This window comes from Geotrypetes seraphini, chromosome 1 (genome assembly GCF_902459505.1).
Source record: "Geotrypetes seraphini chromosome 1, aGeoSer1.1, whole genome shotgun sequence".
NCBI lineage: Eukaryota > Metazoa > Chordata > Amphibia > Gymnophiona > Dermophiidae > Geotrypetes > Geotrypetes seraphini.
The window spans coordinates 194,122,974-194,139,543 of record NC_047084.1 but is presented as its reverse complement, the minus strand read 5'-3'; the positions used below and the strand labels follow the sequence as shown (position 1 = coordinate 194,139,543).

At 41.8% G+C, this 16,570-nt stretch overlaps 1 protein-coding gene across 1 annotated transcript in view; it reads right to left on the bottom strand.

Annotated features, from left to right (window-relative positions):
• The window catches only part of TRAPPC11 (trafficking protein particle complex 11), a 148,870-nt gene that overhangs the window by 130,114 nt on the left and 2,186 nt on the right, over positions 1–16,570 (bottom strand). The window contains exons 2-3 of the mRNA XM_033943164.1: positions 10,417–10,641; positions 4,975–5,144 (exon numbers count right to left, since the gene is read on the bottom strand). Of these exons, the coding sequence (XP_033799055.1) occupies positions 4,975–5,144; positions 10,417–10,620 (374 nt within the window). The 5' untranslated portion in view covers positions 10,621–10,641. The remainder of the gene's footprint in view (positions 1–4,974; positions 5,145–10,416; positions 10,642–16,570) is intronic.

Below are 16,570 nucleotides of genomic sequence, written 5' to 3'. Positions count from 1 at the left end.
CAAATGCAATGAAGCCCATTCAATTTCTATGGTCTTTGTCACATTTGCTACACTGGTACTCAGTACTTTGGTTTTGTAATAGGGACTCAGTGATTTCTATCACAGGTCAGGTAAATGTAACCTTTTTTATCTCAAATTTAATAAATTTCAATTACCATATTTTCACGTAGATAACGTGCACCCGTGTAAAACGCGCACACGGGTATAGCGCGCGGGAAACTGTAATTTATGTAAATAAATTTTTATATACCGCACACACCCGTATACTGCGCATGCCGCCCCGACTCTCACGTCGCCGCCCGACTCTCCTTTCGCCCGCCCCGACTCTCCTCTCCCCCTGAAAGCCTGATGCCCCCCCCCGACGTCCGATTCACCCCGCAGGACCGCTCGCACCATCCCCCCCCGACGTCCGATTCACCCCCCCCCCCCGCAGGACCGATCGCACCCCCACCCCGAAGGACCGCTCGCACCCCCACAGCCTCCCCACCCCACCCCCATCATGGAGAAGCTCCTACCATTCTCCTGCTGCTTCCTCTGCTGGTGGTCCCGGCCCTTCTGTGAGCCCTGCGTCTGCGCTGCTTCCTCTTCCGGCGGTCCCGCCCTTTCTCTAATGTCAGAGAAAGGGCGGGACCGCCGGAAGAGGAAGCAGCGCAGACGCAGGGCTCACAGAAGGGCCGGGACCGCCGGAAGAGGAAGCATTTCAAAGCAGGGCTCACAGAAGGGCCGGGACTGCCAGCAGAGGAAGCAGCAGGAGAACGGTAGGAGCTTCTCCATGATGGGGGGGGAGGCTGTGGGGGTGCGAACGGTCCTTCGGGGTGGGGGAGCGATCGGTCCTGCGGGAGGGGGGGTGAATCGGACGTCGGGGGGGATGGTGCGAGCGGTCCTGCGGGGTGAATCGGACGTCAGGGGGGGGAACTATGTAAAAAAAACGTTGTAAAACACGCTCACGCGTATAACGCGCAAGGTTATGCACGGTTTGTAAAAATCATGTATAACGCATGTGTTATATGCATGAAAATACGGTAATTATTTATACTACCTCAAACTCATTTACTACAACTGCTTGAGAGCTTGATCTAAAATTGCAGAGCTCTTCACACTCTCATAACCCTAACAGCATTTTTTAATTAAGATTTTTTCTCATGTTATAATCAACATAAAGGAAAAAAAGGAAATAAACAAACAATATGGAGAAATTAGGTTCTTATCTGCTAATTTACTTTCTTTTTGCCTCTCCGGATTGGTATAGGTATCTTACAAGCGGATATATATCTTATCATGACCAGCAAGTGGAGATTGAAACAAAACTGTGGAATAGTACATAATAGGTACCTTTCCCCTATTCCTATCAGTCTGCCGAATAGCCAAGGAGAACTAAGAACTTGAAACAGAAATAAACAAGACTCCGAACAAGTTTCAAGTTTATTAGGTTTTTTTATATACCGCTATCAAGATTATCTAAGCGGTTTTACATTCAGGTGCTCAAGTATTTTCCCTATCTGTCCCAGTGGACTCACAATCTATCTAATGTACCTGGGGCTACGGAGGACTGAGTGACTTGCCCAGGGTCACAAGAAGCAGCGAAGGGTTTGAACCCACAACCCCAGGTGCTGAGGCTGTAGTTCCAACCACTGCGCCATACATTCCTCCTAGCTCTTCACAAACACAGTCTTCTAAAATTTGGTCAAAGTCTACCATACATCCTTTCTTATTATAAGGCGTTATTGTCAGGGCAACAAACCATTTTGTGAGACAAGTAAGTGGCAGAAAGAGGAAGACAGGCAAAAATATCTGGCAAACTTAAGAGAGGCTGGTCGAGAAGTCACAGGAGTAACAACTAATAAACCCAAATGCTGTTGGAAAATGCAAAGGAGAGATCCCAGCAAGAAAATGTCCCCACAGCTCGCCAGCTATGCCAGCCGAACCACAGCCGCTATTCTTCAATTCTTCCTGGCCCTAGAAAAATACTAGAAACTGCAGAAAAACCAAAATCTGCATATGCAACAGCCACAATAACAACACGACAATAGACAGGGTGGGGTCCTATACCGGTCTGGAGAGGCTAAAAGAAAGTAAATTAGCAGGTAAGAACCTAATTTCTCCTTCTTTAGAAACTCTCCAGACCGGTATAGGTATCTTACAAGCGGGACGTACCAAAGCAGTCCCCATCAGCGTCTTCAGCATATTCCACTGTGCCAGGACACTCCCGAATATACTGATGCATAGGAAAAGAGCGGGAAGCAGCGTGGATCCCCCTACGAAGAGGGTCCCCCACATGCAGGGTCTCCGGTGGTGCCTCTTTGAAACGCAGCACCGATGAGACCTGCCAAATCAGGTCTGGCAGCTCATCCCTCTGAAATAGGCGCACCATGGACGCCTCTTCACCGGAAAGTGGGAAACCAGACGCCCCGCCACCAGCGGCCGTCCCCTCGAGAGGATCCTGGAACTCCTCAAAAGGGTCCAGGTCCTCATCCAGGCCAACACGCACCTCCAACCACAAATCTTTGTCTCAAGACACTTTCGGGTGCTTGGACGAGGGAGGAGGAAGAGGGGACACCAAAGGCTTAGAGAGAGGCAAAGCCACAGGGAATGCGGAGGGAACCCCCCCCCTCCGAAACCCCCTGTGTGCACGCGGGACCCCCAGCCGCCTGAAAACAGGCTCTGCACAATGCAAAAATTAAATCAGGGTAAAAACACCCCGGGGTCCCATGCCACAGCAGGGGACCCAGCAGAAACCTGCCCCTGTTTTTCCAATACAGGGTGAAGGTCACCTGAGGTTGCAGACAAATGCAGGGGCCTGTCTGTAAAAATGGTGAAGTTCCTGCCAAAATAACCCCTCCAGGGCCTATAGCAGCTGGGAAGCCTGAAGTGTCCCAGCCACTAAAGCAGGCAAGCAAGCATCAGCTGTTAAAGAAACAGCTGAGAGGGAGTCCCCAGTCGAACCAGCGGTAAGGGAATTCTTTTTAACATCACTGTCGACAGCTAAGGAAATCCCTCCGTGGGTGGTGAGGGAAGACCGAGCTTCTCCACTGCTCCCTGCTGACAGAGCTCCTCCACCACACCGGCCTGTACACCGCTTGCACAGGCCGGCCGCGAGTGCCTTGCGTCTGGAGCAGAATGAGCACTTTTTCCCCTGCAAAGTGCTCATTGCTCCACATGAGGCCTAGCTAAGAAAAAGTGCCAGTTAGTTGAAAAATACAGTAAAATACAGCAATTTTAAAGGGAAAGCAACCCTTCAGACCGGCAATACCTCAGGATTTTTATTTTTTTTTTAACAGAACAGACTCCACTGGCTCTCATAGCAGTATGCTTTGCTTCAATTAGGGGGCAAGGCTTACTGCTGAGGCACCTCTAGAAAAATGTTGGGGAGGTGGAGGAAAGGGGGGGGACCCAGCATGAGACCCACCGGGTTTCACCCCCAAGCTCAATCCAGCACAAAAACGGGGACCAGGATTCCTAAACAAATTCCAACAGCCCTACCAAGGGAGATGGGTAGAGCTCCTCACACCTGCTGAGACTGAAAGAATACTGATAGGAATAGGGGAAGGTACCTATTATGTACTATTCCACAATTTTGTTTCAGTCTCCACCTACTGGTCATGATGAGATATATATCCACTTGTAAGATACCTATACCGGTCTGGAAAGTTGCTAAAGAAACCAAATTTAGTACATTTCTTCCTATAAAGCCCACATTAGAAGGAGTTAAGGAGAATCAAACAAAAGAAAGGAAAATAGATATTTACTTAAAGCAGGTACTATATTTACTACAATACCTGTATATAATTCTAAGAAATTATTTCACACCTTCTGAGCATTATCAACATGTTAAACCTTATTTAAAAGAAATGTTTTCAAATGAGCAGGATCCAGGAAAACAAAAGAATCAGTTCCCCCATGTCATCAAACATTTGCAGGGAAATTTTAGGAAAAATGTGCCTCCCTCTGCCAAGACCTAAGCATGAGGAAGGCTTTTTGTCAAATCTGAGTTTGTCTGGATACATCTGGGAACATTAAAATTGTTTGTCCGTAGAAAAACAGTGACTTCTTTTGAAAATAAGACTTCACAAAATCTTTTTCTCTACTGAAGACATAGAAACCACCAAGGTTGAAATTTGCAGAGCAACCACATTGTCCTCTCCCCATACTTTCCAAAAAATTTATAGAGTGGATGTGATGGCCAAATTGGACGCTGCCTTCGGATCCACTATTCTTTCAGCAGGCTCATCTGTCCTACTCTAGGTTCCAGGGACTGCTTTGATTCATCCCAAGTGTTCAGGAATGAGGTGCCTATTGCACTAGAAGGGAAGATTAGGTACTTACCTCGATAATCTTCTTTCTAGTAAAGAGGTACCTCATTCCTGAAGCCCGCCCTGTCAGATGTTCATTAGTCTGCTTACTGCCTCAGACGATCCAGGAAGCCCAATTTTCTAGTTTCTTTCCTTTATCAAATAAGGACAAGGATAGAAGAACATAGTGCTACTTCACTGCATTCAGATGGTATCCTTCAGAACCCTAAAACTGTTAGTGCAGGTGGCTAGTTCATTCTACCTCATTATATGTTTAAATATTTATATGTTCAGCGGTTCATGGTTTCATTATTATGTGTTATGAGCAAAACAAACTTGTTTCGTGGGGAGTATCCCGTAGCCCTCCCTTTCCTGTTTCCTCACTAGGGCTGACCATCTACTTTAATACAAACTGAGGAGTAACAGGACAGCTGAGAGAGATGGAGCGAAGAAAATGCTAATGAGGTTCTCTACACAAATCTCACAGGAAGGGATTGACTACCCAAGAGTTCAGGAATGAAATGCCTATTTACTAGAAAAAGGATTACCGAGCTAAGAACCTAATTTTCCCTTAGCAGATAAAATGGCTTATAAAATTACTTTCCGAGATGTTATTTTCAAATAAAGGCAACAAGATAAAAGAAATTTCAAAAGAGGGCCCGCTAAAACAGCTCTAAATACACACCTGACAATTTCCACTCGAGTAGCACATTCCAGCAACTTTTCTTTCCACTGTGGCTCATCCCAATCAAGTTCATAAAACACCACAACCAGTGCTGGCACAAGATTCAAGTGTTTGTTCATCCAACCAGTTTTCAGGATTCCTTTGGGAATGTACCACTCATATGATGTCCTCTGCAGGAAACAAAAGGATTAAAAAAAAGTTCATACAAAGTATTTTCTCATTTCACTTTAACAGCAACTTTTACTAATAAGGAATGATTTATATTGCAATCTAAATCTAGTCTTTTCATTCACTAATTAAACTGCTAGCAGCATTTTGCTAAAGTGAACAGAACCTCAAGACATTTAAATAAGAAAGAATATGCAAAACATTTCCAAGCAGGAAAATAGTAGAGTCAGCAATTTTAACACATTTCATCATAAGTGTTGGCCTAGTTTTTAAAAAACAGATTCCATTCTCTTTTCCAGCTTCAAATATTGTTGGTAAGATTAGTTTTGTTGAAAGGTATAAAATATTCTAGTTTTATTTCCATATATCTGTATACCACCAGGGGCACACTTGAAAAGGTGATATGCTTTTTATAAACAGAAGTTAGTTACACTGTATGGTTCAGTCTCCTCTATCACTACACCTTAAATATTTAATTTATTCATGAATGGAAATATTTCCTCATCGTCTTCATGAAGAGATTCACTCAAGGTGATATATCACAATTTACAGTTTAACAACTTAATTTGTGTATGCAGCATTCTAATACATACAAGGATCACAAGACTGTATGACAATAAGACCACTGTATTTTCAAATTTTTATGACCGGAAATTTTCAGTTAAAAACTATGAAGGCAATCACTGGTTCAAATGCCTCCAAATCAAGTTTTCTTTTCCTCAAGTCATATCGTATTAAGGACATTGTGGAGGTAATGTTCACAACTTCTGATCAGAATCAGGGCCCACTCGTAATTACAGGATTCCAGTCAGGGGCCCATTTACAAAGCCGAACTTAGATGGGCTTTTACAACGATGCTTTGCCGAGCAACATTGATTGAAGACAATGTTTTTATTTTTCTTTTTTCAGTTTATGAATTATTTTTAATCTTATTCATTGTTTGCCACTTGTTTTTGTTTTGTTCTATTTCTATCATTTAAATTTCTCCAGAATTCTTTTGTTTAATGGTTCCTCCTTCTGCATCTATTCTTTTCTCTCCTTTCTTCAACCTTCCAAAGTACTTAATTCAATACAGACTTGTTAGAATGTTTATTTTCATATTTTTCCTCTATCTCCACTTTTCATTTCTTTATTACTCTCTAGGTACTTTAGTTAGATTGTGAGCCTTCGGGACAGTTAGGGAATTTCTAAGTACCTTTCTTATTTATAATTTTAATGTATATTTTCTGTAAACCGCTTAGAACTTAACGGATGTAGCGGTATATAAGAAATAAATTACATTACATTACATGCTAAATGCCAAGCCATTCATAGGAATCGAATGGGTGGCTTGGCAGCGCACCTTTATAAAATGACCTGCTAGCGCGCTCTTATATGTGACTTTCTTGCACACTAAGCCCATTTCTAGTATGGCCATAAATTTGGCCTTTACATTACATTACATTACGGATTTCTATTCCGCCTATACCTTGCAGTTCAAGGCGGATTACAAAAGATTTGACTGGACATTTTCCAGTGAAGATACACTTTTTTTTTAACAACAGAGGAGATATAGCTGGAAAGATTCCGAGGGGATTTACAAGTTGGATAGCAAATTGACAGTGCAGAACTGTGTGATATAAACGAATAGATTACATTTGGAGTAGGTAAGATTACAATACATTTCAGGGATCTGTTTACTTGGTAGGTGATTTGGGGAGGATTTTATACGGGAGAATTATCTGGAGGTAGGTGAAGAGGGGTTAAGATATTTGGATGAATTTTTTGAAAAGCAGGGTTTTGATTTCTTTTCGGAATGTTTTGAGGTCGCCCGTTGTCATCAGCAGGTTAGAGATGGAATGGTTGAGTTTTGCTGCTTGTGTTGCCAGAAGGTTGTCAAACATTTTCTTGCGCTGTGTGCGTTTGAGTGGGGGGAAGGCAAAAGGGTTCGGGGTTCTTCTGTGTCTTGAGGTGAAGATCTGGTTTGCCATTATATCTTTGTCTGGCTATGCACTGTTAGCATTAGCGCATGACAATTAAAAAAAAAAAAAAAATTGAACACAAGAGCACTTACCACCTATTTAGTAATTCTGCACACTAGTTGATTAGCACATCCATGCCCATTCTCCACCTGAAACTCCCCCCTCTAAAAAAATATTAAAAAATTAAACACTTAGGGCCTGATTCTCAAAATGCGCATCCCGATTGCAGGCAGTTGTAGGTGTCCTACCACCGTCTGCAGCCAATTGATCGCACATTTTAAAAAATTTGTTTGCATCTACAGAGATGCGTGGGGATGCTTAAGCATGCCTAAGGAAGGGCAGACGCATGGTTTTATCTGGAAGAGGCCTTGGGCATGATTAAGTGTCCCTACAAGTCTCTGTAGGTGCAAGACAGACGCCTTAAATATAAGCCTGCGAAATGCTCCATGGGAGTGGCCTAAGGGATCTGGCCAAACCCAGTGCATCCTAGAATGTACTGGGAGGCCTAAGATTCTGGTTGGCTCATGTGCCTAAGGGCCCTCCTTCCTTTGGGAGGGGCCTTAGGCACCTGGGCCAATCAGGGCCTTAGATCCCTCCCCAGTGCATCCCAGGTGCACCAGGAAGGGGAAGGCCCCGGAGGGAGTAAGCATCCCTCAGGCCGGCCTACAAGAAAAAGGTATGGGGGATCTGGGTGGGGGCCAGTTTTCAGGCGGAGGGTCCGGCAGGAGTAAGTGGGCATCCCTCATGCCCCTTGATCTTCGGGGGAGGAGGGGGTTTCTAGCAGGAGGGATTGGGTATCCTTCCTGCCGGTGATCTTCGGGAGATGGCGGCAGGAGGAGCTGGGCACTTCTCCTGCTGTGGACATTCGTGGGGGGGCTCTGGGGGTTTCAGCAGGAGGGACCGGGCATCCCTCCTGTCAGCCGACTTCGTGGCTGGGGGGATTTCTGCTGAGCTGATCGCCTGTGACATGGATGCCGATTAGAGAATCAGGATGGTTAGGAGGGGTTGGGCGTCTGTCCATGTGCGATTCACAAAAGCCACATAGGCAGATGCTGAGACTGGACGTCCTATACAGAACCCGGCCAATTTTCTTGTGTTAAGACACGTTGGACCCTAGCGCAGCTTAGTAAAAAGGGCCACAAAGATATCAATGTCATTAAACTATTTTATAGTTTGTTCTGGTAAATGAAAAGGAGATTGTACATTCATTTAATTTGTTTTTCCTTGGATTTGAATTTAGGCCTTCAGATTAGAGAATGACACGGTGGCGGTTTACCCGCGGCCACCGCATTTTAGCCGCGGGTCACCCGCCGAAAACGGGGAAGAAAACTAGCAGTCGCTGCGGCGACGGGGACAAGGCCATTCACCGCCCGCGGGGCGGTGAATGGTCTTGTCTCCGCAGTGAGGTATCAAGGATCGCGCGGTCCCCACAGCCACCGCCCGCCCGCCCGTAGCATTTAGCCAGCTCCCTCCCTCCACCTCACCTTAAATTTCGAGTTTTCCGGCTTCCTTTTTTCCGAGCCGCACGTGTTCAAAAATCCGTGCACGCGCGGCTGCGCGAGTCAATCAATCTTCTCCTCTGACGCAACCGGAAACAGGAAGTTGCAGGAGAGGAGAAGTTTGATTGACTCGCGCAGCCGCGCGTGCACGGATTTTTGAACACGTGCGGCTCGGAAAAAAGGAAGCCGGAAAACTCGAAATTTAAGGTGAGGTGGAGGGAGGGAGCTGGCTAAATGCACGGCTTTTTGAACGCGTGCGGCTAGGGAAAAAGGAAGCCGGCAAACTCGGAACGAATATAAGGTGAGGTGGAGGGAGGGTGGGGGCTGCTGGACCATTCTTCATTACTTTGCCATACTAATTCCATTCTATGTTAGGTGCCACGGACTCAGATTCGAGTCCTAGCGATGATGAGTTAAAGATCCCAAAAGAAGCCAACTTCTAAATCCAGTGGTTAGAGCTACACTACACTCCTTGTGACCCTGGGCAAGTCACTTAATCCCTATTGCTTCTGACACAATGGGCAGTTCCAAAGACCAAGACTGGCCAGTGTCAAAGACAGGATGCTGAGCTTGATAGACCCTTAATCTCCACTGTTTTTAGTGATCAACAAAGTTCTATGTTTCTATAATCACCCTAATTCTGTTATCATTGGACTAGATATTCAAAATGATTTAAATGGCCAGGACAGGCTCCTGGCTGTTCAAATCATCTGTCCAGGGCTAACCAGGCATTTTCAATCTTCATGTTCAGCCCAAATGGTGTCACACAATTCAGCAAAAATACCCAATGTTGTTCCTCATAATTTAAATATTGCTCATAGAAGGAACAACATTGGGTATTTTTGCAAATGGAAGTTGGAGGGTTAATTCCCTTGAAACAGCCAATTGAGTGAAACATGAATTCATGCTGGGACACAAGATAGGTTGAATTTGTTTTGAATTTAAAAAGAAAAATGATCAATGAAGAATACTATAATGGCAAGAAAATATAATGATAAAACAGCAACTAATTTTGCCTATTTTTATATATTAAAAAAGTACTACATAAGGTGAATGTCCATATTGCTGTCTGTTGTTCTGCTGAGCACTGGCATTGAAACAGCAAAATGCATTTATTGCATACTTGTCCTCTGTCGGAAACATTATGGTGGTATATTAGTTGTGTTAATAAAAATTTATAAACAAAGCCCTGCCAGCTGAACATCTCTTTCTCTAGTTCAGCAGCAGGAACTTTGATTTATAAGAATGGGATACGCTAAATATTAGAGTACTAAGGCTTATATGGATGCTGCGGGGACGGTGACGGGGCGGTGAATGGGATGGCAGTGGCGGTGACGGGGCGGTGAAAGGGATGGCAGTGACGGTGACGGGGCGGTGAATGGAATGGCGGTGACGGGGCGGTGCAGAGGATGGTGGGCCGGGGACGGGGCGGTGACGGGGACAGATTTTTTCCCCATGTCATTCTCTACTTCAGATAGCAAATCCTGATACACACAGATTGCTCTGAACCATCAATATGCATCTGTGACTGGAGAAATCAGTATTGATTTTTGAACATGTCAAGATTGGGGAAAAATATAACCTAATTAAAACAGAAATCACATGCTGCTCTGAAAATACTGCCAGCCTCAAAGGTTAAATAAAGTAAGACATCATCAAATGTAACCTTGCATGGTATGGCTAGAATTCAGGGATTATGAAATCTATTGCACATAGAAAGCATATTGCATAGCCCGATATGTATATCTCCTTCAATAAACAGAGTTAGGTTCTTGATGAATTCTATAAATCAAATGTTTATCTAAATCTTATACCTTAGATCTACATTTAGGATACTCATGATCCCCAGGAAGCACTTTGAAAGAAATAGGCACTCTATCAGCTCTTCGATTGACACAAAATGCATCCCATATTGCACGATGGATAGCATTGTAAGTTACATCCAAACCAGTGAGGGTGACAAAAGCCATGGGTCGGCAGCATAATTCCACAGGAAAATCCCACTGTGTGGGACTCATCTTCAACTCTTTACAGAAACTCTGAAAAACAAATGCATACTACAAGTGAATATTCATACCATATTTTATAAACATAAACCTACTGTGTTTTATATAGTACAGTCCACTCACTTAAAGCTGTATATACATTTCTTATGAATGAACATCATAAGAAGTTAGTCATCGCTGTGATGCTTTCATTTATTCCTGCCTCATAGGGGGCCCTTTTATAAAGCTGCACTAAGCGCCAATGCATGCTTAATGTAGGAAACAGGGCAAAGCTAATGCAGAATGTTTTAGTATGTCCTGCATTAGGTCATCTGTGCATGCTGCGTTAGTTTTGCCATCTGCACAGTATATATATATTTTTAAATTTGTATGTTGGGGGGGAGGAGGAGTGTCAGGGGCAGAGAATGGGGTAGACATGCTATTTAGTTAGTGTACCAACAATATTGATGCTGATTAGCGCATTCATAATACGGGAGTTCTTATCACTCCATAAACAGGGGGAAGTAAGTGCTCCCGTGTTAAAACATTTTTTTTAAATAGTTGCGTGCTAACGCTAAGATTAGCACATGGTCAGATATTCAACAACTACAAAGATGCTTCTTTGATAGTTGTACTAGAAATGGGCTTAGCCTGCAGGAAAGATCTGCGTTGGGACATGCTAAGTCCATTTACCAGCACAGCTCAGTAAAAAAAGATCTCTACATTTCTTAAGCAAATGAATATAGAATTTTTTTTTGGGGGGGGGGGGATTTTGGGGGGTTACACAAAAAATTATTGGAAAAATAGTTTTGATTTGTCAAATGCCAGCTTCTGATTATCTTGCTAGTTTAACCTCACTGGGCTTGATGGACTTTCGGTTTCCTAAACAAATTATTTTTTTACCCTTTACTTTGTGTTTCAAAACTACACTCTATGTTCTGAAACATCATATCAGACAGAGAGATGTAATTGTGAGCCTACACAACAAAAGGTCTACAGTAACTAATAAACATAAGTTTGTTGTAAAAGCTACAGAATACTAATATGTTCCATATGGTTTAGTTTTATTTAATATATCACCCTTCCTTAGGCAATAACAGGACGGGTTACAAATTTCAATAAACATAAAATTTAAAAGGAACTACAAAACTGAATTTAAAAGCAAACCCCCCCAAACTAAAAAAATACACCCCCTCCTTTACTAACACAAAATGTGGGTTTTAGCACCGGTAGCGGCGGTACCTACTCCAACGCTCATAGGAATTCTATGCGCATCAAAGCAGTTACCGCCGATGCCGGCGCTAAAACCCATGCTACGCATTAATAAAGGAGGGGGACAATGCAGATTACACCACTAGTAGACCCTCACAACCCGAAGTATCCAGCTGAATAGAAAACATTGGTATCGTAAAAACAAAAAGGTTTACAATCGGGCTTGCTCCAGTTTATATGGGCTCCTTGTTCAATTTTTCATTTTGTAATAGATTACACTCCCAGGGAATCTGGCTATTCATTTTCTTTCTACTGAGGAAGCCATTTTTACAAGACGGATCCTTTAGTTATAGTCATTTACATTACATTAGGGATTTCTATTTCGCCATTTCCTTGCAGTTCAAGGCAGATTACAAAAGAATTATCCAAGATGTATTACAACAAGAACTTACAAAAAAAAAGAAATTGGTCATTTTCAAAGAGAGTAAGAAATGGGTAAGGTTATTTGTTTGGGGTAGTTGGCTTTAGTGAGAGGTGGAGTTTGAGACTTGCGGTATTATTTCTTTTTTCAGAGTTTTCTTGAAGAGTACGGTCTTTATTTCTTTTCTAAAAGTCTTGTAGTCAAGGGATGCCGTCAGTAGATTGGCGATTTGGTTGTCTAGTTTGGCTGCTTGAGTGGCCAGGAGGCCATCATATAGTTTTTTTCTGTTTGACCTCCTTAATTGGGGGGTATGAGAATGGGGTATGAATTTTCCTATGTCTGGTTGCGGTGTTGTGGATGAGGCGGCTATTCAGGTAGTTTGGACTGTCTCCGTATAAAGTCTTAAATAGTAGGCAGTAGAATTTAAATTGTATTCTTGATGGGATTAGAAGCCAGTGCGATTGGAGATATGCTTCTATAATGTGATCATGTTTCTTTAATGAGTAGATAAGTCTTAGTGCTGTGTTTTGGATAGTTGTAGCTGTTTTGTTATGGTTGTAGGGCATGGGAGGTAGAGGATATTACAGTAGTCAAGTAGGCCTAGTATTAAGGACTGAACTATGAGCTGGAATTGAGTTTTCTCGAAGAATTTCCGAACTTGTCTTAAGTTTCTCATGAATGTCTTAAGTTTCTCATGAATGAACTGAATCATTTACCAACTCACCCACCCACCCCTTTTACTAAGATGCGGTAGAGGTTTCTACTGCAGTCCAGAGTGCTAAATGCTCCGATGTTGCTCCAATGCTCAAAGGAATTCTATGAGCATCGGAGAATTTTAGTGCTCCGGGCTGCAGTAAAATCCTCTATCATGGCTTAGTAAAAGGGGTGGGGGGTTAATTAAGATCTTTTTTTGTTTCTTTTGTTTCAATAAATTTTGTCAAATTCTTTTAAATAAATATTTAGGATCAGTCTGAAGACTGAATAATTAAATGATTCCAGAAATAACTAGATTTTTTAAAATTGGAATTCACTTTGAACTTGGAAGGGGATATAGCAAAATATAAGACTCAGATTGTATAATAAATCTAGCCTTATGTTACACTGAGTATGACATAAGAAAATAAGAAATAGCTATACCGAGTTAAACTGATGGTCCATCTAGTCCAGTATCCTGCAGTGGCCAATTCAGGTCACAAGTACCTGGCAGAATCCCAAAGGGTAATAAGATTTCATGCTACTAATCCCAGAGTTAAGTAGAGGCTTTCTCCATAACTGCTGCAATAACAATTTAAGGTCTATTTCCTCAAGAAACGTGTCCAAACTTTTGGGGGGTTTTAACCCAGAAATGCTACAGCTAATACCACATCCTCTGGCAACAAGTTACAGAGATCAACTAATCGTTGAGTTAAAAACATTTTTTTATTTTTTTTCTTATTTGTTGTAAAAATATTACCATGTAACCTCTTGGAATGCCCATTTTTTTTGAAAAAGTAAACAATTGGTTCATGTTTACCCCCTAAGCTGTCTCTTCTCCAAGCTGAAGAATCCTAACCTCTTAAGCCCTTCCTCAAATGAGTTGTTCCATCCCTCTAATGTTGTTTGCCATTCTTTGTATCTTTTCTAAATCTGCTTTATCTTTTTCCAGATGCAGCAACCAGAAATGCACACAATACTCAGGTGAGGTTGTACCATAGTGATTCAGAGGCATTATAGTATTCTTTGTCTTAGTTTCTCTTTCCTAAAACAGTAATTCCTAGCATTGTTTGCTTTGTAGGTCACTGCCATACACTGAGCAGAATTTTACAACATATTGCCCCCCTTTTACTAAACCATAGCGGGATTTTTAGCGCTGGCAAGAGCGGTAAAAGCTCCAATGCTCATAGGAATTCTATGAGCGTCCAAACTGTTACTGCCGCAGGCGGCGGTAAAAAACGCGCTATGGTTTAATAAAAGGGGGGCATTATGCACTATGATATCTATATCTTTTTTGGGGGCGGTGACTCCCAATGTAGAACCTAGCATCAAATAACTACGAATTTTATTATTCTTCCCAAAGTGCATCACTTTACTTTTGTAGATATTAAATTTCATCTGCCATCTGGATGCTCAGTTTTCCAATTTCCTAAGGTCTTCCTGCAATTTCAGACAGTTCGCTGGCGATTTAACAATTTTATGTCTGCAGATGACACTAAACTATTCAATCACTTTCCTCAACATTCCCATTTGTAAATACGATATTAAAATAGCACTGGTCCCAATACAGATCCTTAGGCTTGCTACTATGTACCTTCCTCCACTGAGAGAAGTGGCTATTTAATCCTACCCAATATGTAGCAGTTCTCTCTGGGGTCCTTTTACTAAACTGCAGTAAATGCTAGAACATACTTACCACACATTAAAAAGGTTTATCGTGGGACGTGCTCTGGCATCACACAGTAAAATGGCCAATTTGCAAGTGCAAACTGCACACTAAAAATATTTTTTATGTTCTGGGAAGAGAGTGTGTTTGGGGGTGGAGCTTAGGCATGGTAGCACAAGTCAGTTAGTACTGAGGCTTGCTAATTAATTAGTGCAGGGGACCTTATCGCCTACAACACAGAAGGGGCTTAAGTGGTAATTTTTTTACATGGCTGAGTGCGAATGACAAAATTATCGCGTGGACAGGTACTAGATAGCATTGTTTTTTCAGAATAAGTACAGTTTAATAAAATAGATTCAGTAATGCTTATTCAACAGGATCGAAGAAATAACTTTTTGTCAGAAAAAACTCTAGTACTTCCAAGGACTTCAGAGGTGACACTCACAAGACCACATCAGTTGGAGTGGATAACCACCTTATTTCTTTATTAGTCTAAACTTTTTTTTTAAATGTACTTTTCAATAAAGTGCTAAGCTTGCTTAAAGTGATGGTTTCTATAAAGTGCTTAGTTTGCTTAAAGTGCTGAAATAATAATTTTTCTAATTTAATTAAACCAATGCTTTATAGTATATTTTAAACAAAAAACTTATCTGCATTTGCGTCGGGAAGGGAATGTTACTCCTGATATAAATTCATGTTTCACCGCAAAGGCTGTTTCAAGGCGCACTCTCCACGTTCAAGTATGCTGCATTCAGAAGTTTGAAACTAACATGGTCTTGTGAGTGTCACCTCTGAAGTCCTTGGAAGTACTAGTTTTTTCTGACAAAAAGTTATTTTTTCAATCCTGTTAAATAAGCATTACTTGAATCTATTTTATAAAAGTAGCGAGTGGCCATTAATTAGGAAACGTGGTCTATTTCCAGCCACAGTAAAAGCAGCCTTAGCACATGGCAAATATACCGTAATCAGTAAGGGTGCAACAAGGCCACTTTTGCCATGGTTTTAGTAAAAAGACCCTCTGTCTCTTAACATGTTTACATATCAACTGGAACAAGTGAAGTGATCAATTTGGAGATAAAAATAAACATTAAATAATTTTGTAATATTTATTGATTTTCCAGTGATTACACACCATGACAAAATACATACAGTACTTTGACAAAACCAACCATTCAATACAACTGACAAAGCAAAGCTTTCCGCGTTGGTTCTTCACGGAAGCTTTAAGTAATGTAATAAATAAAAGTTGAAACTGAACACACACACACACCCTTCCCAACATGAGAGCTCCAGCATCATGAATTCAATAGGATACTACGTGTTCTATGTGACAAACCTTCCCATATAGGTGACCAGATTTTGATATACCATTTCTATAGTCAAAGTGACCCTCGCTTAACATCTAAATATTCCATTTTCAGCAATGTAAACATTTCATTACTCCATAAGATGAAAGTAAGGGTATCAGATTGTCTCCAATACAAAAGAATAAATTTTCTCGATAGTAATGTCGCCTTGTGCAGCTATGCATTTCCCTCCCTAGACAGACCCAATGGCCTGGCATGAGTAAACAAAAGATATCCGCCCTCAAAGGGATCTGTTTACGTAATACAGACTCTATAATTTTGTAATATTTATTGATTTTGGTAATATTAGAGGAAGAAGCGACAGGTTCTAGCAGTCTGTTGGATCTGAGTGGAAAAGTGCCAAATCTTATATATATATAAAAAAAGAAGTTGTTAGAGAAGGTAAAAAAGAAGTGTGAACAAAAGATTAAGTGGATGGAACAATTTTCATGTAAGGAAAGATTAAAAAGGTTACAGCTCTTCAGCTTGGAGAAAAGACAGCTAACAAGAGATATGATGAGGTCTACAAAATCCTGAGTGGAGTGAACATAGGAACAAGAATAGCCTTACTGGGTCAGACCAATGGTCTATCAAGCCCAATAGCCTATTCCCACAGTGGCCAATCCAGGTCCCCAGTACCTAGCC